A 6,793-nucleotide genomic window follows, 5' to 3' on the forward strand; every position below is an offset into this window, starting at 1 on the left:
GCGTACGAATCCCGCGTCGAAAAAACTGGTCATCTTTTGAGGCTATCCACGAATCGATCCAATTTTTTACTTCTTCATAAGACCGGAAGTGCTGGTCAGCCAGGCCGTGTGCCAATGATCGGAACAAGTGATAATCAGAGGGAGCAACGACTAGAGAATACGGCGGGTGGGGTAGGACTTCCCATCAACGTTTCAAGTATGTCTTGATCACTTTCGCAACATGGGGTCGAGCATTGTCATGCTGCAAAATCACTTTATCGTGTCTCTCGTTGTATTGCGACCGTTTGTCTTTCAATGCTCGGCTCAAACGCATCAATTGCGATACCGATCGCCTGTGATTGTTTCAGTCGGTTTTAACAGTTCATAATACACTACGTCGAGCTGGTCCCACCAAATATAGAGCATGACCTTGGACGTCAAAATCACCGTTCTTGAAGCGTTGAAATCACTCACGACACGTTCTTTCACTAATAGCGGCCTCACCATAAGTATTTGAGAGCATTCGATGAGCCTCAGCCGCAGATTTCTTCATATTGAAGCAAAAAATTAAAACCTCCCGCAAATGACAAGAATTTGGCTCGTAAACTGACATTTTCAATCGAGAATAACTTTATGATGCAGACACAAATCGACTAATGTTTCTATGGGGTTATGTTGACACATGCCCAAGTTTATTGTATGACGTCTATGATCTATTTATTTCGATCACTACTTACCGCTAAAGCCATCTATAGGAAAACGGCAGAAGCAAAAAAAATATATATATATGAGATGAATATATAATTATACATATAATTATACATTTATATATACATTTATATATACAGATGTGAAAACTGGAAACAATCAATACAGTTTTAAAATATTATTGATTCTTTCCGAAAGTAAAGATCTCAAATTTTAAAACTTTTTAAATTCAAATTTCATATATTTTTAACGAAATTACAGCTATCTGAATTTTATTTCCTTTTTTTTACAAAAAATTAAATATTTCTTTAATTTTTGTGAGTAGTGTACAATTAATTCGAAAAATATAAAAAATAATTCAAGTTTTTAATTTACACATTTATCTTATTTTAACATCTGATAATTAGCAATTAATATCATATTTTCTAGTATTTTTTATAAATTTTAATGAAAAAAACTACATATATCAGTTTTTATTACAATTTAACTTATTAAAAAATCTGATATCAAAGATGACTAACGATCAATTCTAAACAGAATCATAGGGCTCTTGTAACATATTTTCGTAAGACTTCTAAGATCTTATAAGTGCTTATAATTTTATATTGGGAGTACAAATAAGTTTCCGCCGTTTGCAAAAGACGGCGCCACTAATAAACACCATAACCTTGAAATATTAGCGATTTTGTATCATCACCATATATTTTTTTTTGTACGAAAATGTTGAGTTTTAAGTCGAATAAGCGTCATTTGCTGGAACTTTTGATTTACTTCTTTAATTTGAAGAAATCTGCAGCTGAGGCTCATAGATTGCTTGTAGAAGCATATGCTGCCTTAAGTGAGAGAAGTTGTCGTGAGTGGTTTCAAAAGTTTAAGAACGGTGAATTTGACGTCGAAGACAAAGAACGTAGCAGAAGGCCGAAGACGCGGAATTGGAAGCATTGGATGAAGATTCGTGTCAAATACAAAAAGAACTTGCATTTATACTAGGAGTGATTTAACAAACAATTTCATATCGTTTTAAAATCATAGGGAATGATTCAAAAACAAGGGAATTAGGTTTCATATGAACTGAAGCCGAGAAACGTTGAACGCCGATTTTTCACATGTGAAATGCTGCTTGCCAGGTATAAACGAAAGGGTTTTTTGCATCGTATAGAATTGGTGATGAAAAATGGATCCACTACGACAACTTAAAGAAGAGGAAATCATGGGGACCACTGGCCATGTTTCAACATCGACAGCCAAGCTATTCAGAAGAATATTCATGGAAAAAAACTCATGTTGTGTATTTGATGGGATCAGCTTGGTGTCGTGTATTATGAGTTGCTCAAATCGAACGAGATCATTACTGGGGCTTTCTATCGAACACAATTGATGAGATTGAGCCGAGCACTCAAGGAAAAACGCGTCCACTACTATTCCAGGCACTACTATTCCATGACAAAATTATTCTCCTGCATGATAATGCTCGACATGTTGCGGCGTCGGTCAAAACCTACTTAGAAACACTCAAATGGGAAGTTTTATCCCACCCGCCGTATTCTCCAGACATTGCTCCTTCCGACTATCACTTGTTCCGATCGATGACGCATGGCATGTCTGAGCATCACTTCACATCATATGAAGATATCAAAAATTGCATCAATGATAGCCTCAAAAGATGAAGCGTTCTTCCGACGCGGTATCCACATGCTACTAGAAAGGGAAAAAGTAGTGGCTAGACTTTGAATAAAACATTATGTACCATTCTTTCACAATAAATGCTTAATTTTTTATTAAAAACGGCAGAAACTTATTTGTACTCCCAATAATATCTTTACAAACAACTTCTTGCTAACCGTAAAATTTACAAAAAATCATAGATGTTTATGAATGATCTTATGAACATACACATAAAATTACAATATCGGTCATAGTTCTTACAAATTTTACAAGAACAAATTACAAATCTTACAATTTTACTTAAAATCGGCCCATAAATCTTAATTATCTATGAAATTTTAATGTGATCCATATTTGTCTTATATACAGGATGTTCCGAAATTTTTTGTCAAGCGTTCTTGTGCAGAGTAGAATAAACTGAGTCGAAAAGTCTTGTACCATTTTGCAATTTTCGCAATAGTTAACATGATATTAATTACTAAATATCGCTAATATTTCAGTTTTCAATCATTTTTACTCAAACACTATTAATTTTACAAAAAAATAGCGGGAAACAAACATTGTTTATTTTTTTCTCACAAAGTTCTGAAAATTTTTTCAGAATTTTTTAATATCATATTTTCTCATGTTGGTAAAAATAGTTGCCAATATAAGAAAATGCAGTACTAAAAAGTTGATACAAAATTCTGAAAAAAATTGAGTTCTATGAGAAGAAAATAAACAATTTTTGTCTCTTGCAGTTTTTCTGTAAAGTTAATAGTGTTAAAAAAAAAAAATTATTAAAAATTTTTAAAGATCAATGTTCGGAAATTTTTAGTAATTAATGTCTTGTATTGCAAAAATTGCAAAATGATAGAGGATTTTTAGTTTAGTCCATTCTAAACAAGAAAAGTTTGGCAAAAAATTTCGGGACACATATTACTGTGTACATATATTATTCATTTTATTTTTATTTTTTTCTAGATATGTCACTATTGCACTTTAATTTTATTCAATTTATTGTCAAACAACAAGATTGCTATTATATGTCTTATTTAATTGATTTTTTTATGCTTAATGTAAAATTCATAAAAAAGTGTTAATAAATTCTATGTAAATAGTCTTACAAATAAGGTTCCATTTTCGGCAAAAGATATGTCTCAATAATTTTCGTTTCGCGTGATTTATCAGACATGCTCTCATCAAGAGAAATATCGGTTGGACCAAAAATTGTAGCCAATCCCGCAGTCCTTTTCTGTTGAAAATGCGTTAACTGTTCGTTTAATTCTTCCTTCGCTCTAGTACGTGCTTTCCAAAATATCTGTACACGAAAACCATAAAAATTAGTCACAATATCTGTATTAAAGGAAAAATAGTATTATATGTATATAGATACTTATAGTTTAAAAATTACTGTTTGAAATGAATGATTTGTTCTCTATGGATGATCTGTACGAGGATAAACCAAATGTTTGAAGATAGACGGTATTGCTGATGCAAGTTGGCATTACCATCGCGTACTATCATCTTTCAAACGACGCCATACAAAATTTCAGAATGATTCATAGAAAAAGAACAATATCGATAGACGATAGCAATATCGATAGCAATGAATTGATCAGTGATTCGCTTTTTATTTTTAGATCAAAAAACGTATGAAGAAAACAAAGGATGTTATCCATATCAATATTGCTCTTTTCTCATTGTATCGAAAAGTAAAAAATACGCTCACTACGAATTGCGTTAAATCAAAACTATCGCACGTGAATCACTGAAATTTTGGAGTCGTTTGAAAGGTGGTAGTACACGATGATAATGCTAACTTGCATTAACAATGCTACCTGTCTTCAAATACGAGTACTTATTGATTTGCCCTCGTAAACATTTCCTGCATTTTAAATAAATAGATATATTTGGCAAAAACAAGATAGAAAATTTTAGTGCAATCCAGTGAAACAAAGAACAGACTTAAAAAAAAGTATAGAAATATACTTGTTACTCAATGAAAGTTTTTAAAAATTTTTTCTATTACAGTATTCTAAAACAAGAATAAAATAAGACTTCTGTTAACAATGCACTCTATTTTATGCTTAGGCGTACCTTTCTGAGAATTTCTTCTTTATCAGATTCTTTCAAAAGGACATCATCAATCTCATTCGCAACATTCTCATCTACATTATGCAGACATAATGGCTAAACAAAAAAGTAGTTCAATCATTTGCATTAAAATAGATGTTAAAAATAATATTGAAATTTTGTTTAAATATACTAAATATTAATGAATGCAATTAAAATACAATAGATACATTACAAAAAGGATGTATAATTGAATATTATAAAAAGATATATAATAATTGTACAAATATAAGAAATTGTAAGGCTAACAGAATAAGCATGTAAAATTTCTGTTATCGAGTTCAAATTGATGTCACAAGCACTTTTAAGACAAAAACTTCCTAAATATTAAATTGAAATTGCATTTTTTGGGTTATGGTGGAGGAAAGCAAAATAAAAAAGTGGAAGATTTTTTCCTAGTGAGGTCTAAAGAGGTAACAGAAGTAATAACGATACTTTTTTTTTTCAACGGAGGTAGTATAGCTGTTTAACTTTCAGCAATCAAATTTCGAAACAAGCGCTCATCAGATATCGAGTTCTTTTAACGAACTTTGACTCTATTACTACTCTTCAATCAACATGGGCAGTAATGGCAATGTTTCGCGGTCGCTCAGTCCACTCTCTCGACATATCATGGCGTTGCGTGAATAATTGTTATTTTTAACTATATTCCATCTGATGGATTTGAAAAAAAAAACATGTTAAAATAGAGAATCTAAAGATGTTTTTGTAGAAGTAGTAACTCAAAAATATCATCAAGAAAAATTCATAAAGAAAGCAAAAATTTTTTTTTCAAAATTTTTATCAAAAATTGTATTCCAAAACAAAATATAAATATTCGCTCGTATTTATGCAAAGTAATTTCACTAATCAATTTAAAGTCAATTTAAAAAATGAGTAATGTGTTAGATAAAATTTAACAATTAAATTTATTAAATTACATACATATGTTCAAAACGGGATGTTTTGGACTTTATTTCCTCTTCAGCCGATAGAATAAAATGAAAAATTTTTAGCAATGGACAAATATAACAAAGCGATAGATATTACTTTCTCTTTCTTATATATGTTAGACGTTTTTTTTTTCGATTGAACCATGATTTGTGATCCGTTTGATTACAAAATCAATTATTTGGCAAAAGTTCCTCGGTCGTTGACGAGATCTTTGCAGTCAAATGCTTTAAAAAATTTTTGTTTGTCTGTCAATCGTTTGTTGCATACATCCAACATTATGCATACATCCAGATTATGATTTTAAACTTTTGAACTATTGTGAATATGTAATGTTGCGATCCAATATTTTAGAGTTTTTTAAATAATCATCTTTATCGCAAATAAAAGATAACTAATGTCCACGTGATAGTAAAATAAAAATTGTACAAAATTTTTTTAAACAATGTTTACAACATATATATATATTTTTTTTTTCATTAAAATTGATCCAACTATTTTCAAGAAAATCCACTTTTGTTATTTTGTTTACTATTTTTATTACATCCCAAAAAATGTAATTTTAAGATTTGTAATATTTGAAAAAATTTTATATCTCAAACGTGCCAACTGATGACATCAATTTGAGCTCGATTAGAGCGGGACAGATTTTATATATTTATTCCGTTATGTCTTTTACAAGGAATATTTTATGCATTGAATTACTTACCGCACCAGGTACTAAGAAACTCGAATGAATTTCATATGCCCATTTTTTCATCTCTTTGGCATTTCCTTCCTTATATAAATCAGTTACTAAATAAAATAACTGCAAAAATATATATTACATTTATTATTAATGTAAATATTTCACGTAATATTTTCGTCGTAAAAACAATTATATTTTGAAACATAAATGCTAATTTAAATGAATATAATCAGGAATAATTACATACCAAACTAGAAGGATCACTATTAGATAACACATAATTAATAAATACAGCAAGGTGTGCATGATGTCCCCATAGTCTAGATAAAGATTGGAACGGTCCATGATCTTCTAATTGACCCTAAAATATTAATAAATTAAAAAAAAAAAAAAATCAATATTCAAGGATCATGAAGCATTTCGTAGATTTATGTACAACTTACGATTTCTTGATCGCTAACGTCATCTTCTTCCATTGACATAATTGGCTGTTGGAACGTTGGCAATCCAGGAATAATATCAGTCGCAAGTGCCTGTTGTTACAAAAAAACTATTGTAAGAGAAATAAGAAAAGTTATAATTATTTTGAATTACTATACAGATAATACACAAAATCTAATAATACAGATGTAATATATCGATCCATCATATGATGATAAAACCAAAAAGCAAATACATTTAATTGCTTGTTTGTTGATTTATATATAT

At 30.1% G+C, this 6,793-nt stretch overlaps 1 protein-coding gene across 8 annotated transcripts in view; it reads right to left on the bottom strand.

The window, feature by feature from the left end:
* The window catches only part of LOC108690011 (rho guanine nucleotide exchange factor 12), a 368,684-nt gene that overhangs the window by 241,723 nt on the left and 120,168 nt on the right, over positions 1-6,793 (bottom strand). For all 8 annotated transcript variants that reach the window (XM_018197048.1, XM_018197050.1, XM_018197047.1 and 5 more), the window contains 5 exons: positions 6,529-6,618; positions 6,333-6,446; positions 6,107-6,205; positions 4,432-4,524; positions 3,459-3,652 (listed from right to left, as the gene is read on the bottom strand). In XM_018197048.1, coding sequence (XP_018052537.1) covers positions 3,459-3,652; positions 4,432-4,524; positions 6,107-6,205; positions 6,333-6,446; positions 6,529-6,618 — 590 coding nt within the window. The remainder of the gene's footprint in view (positions 1-3,458; positions 3,653-4,431; positions 4,525-6,106; positions 6,206-6,332; positions 6,447-6,528; positions 6,619-6,793) is intronic.

This window comes from Atta colombica, unplaced genomic scaffold, assembly GCF_001594045.1.
Source record: "Atta colombica isolate Treedump-2 unplaced genomic scaffold, Acol1.0 scaffold29, whole genome shotgun sequence".
NCBI classification, from domain to species: Eukaryota; Metazoa; Arthropoda; class Insecta; order Hymenoptera; family Formicidae; genus Atta; species Atta colombica.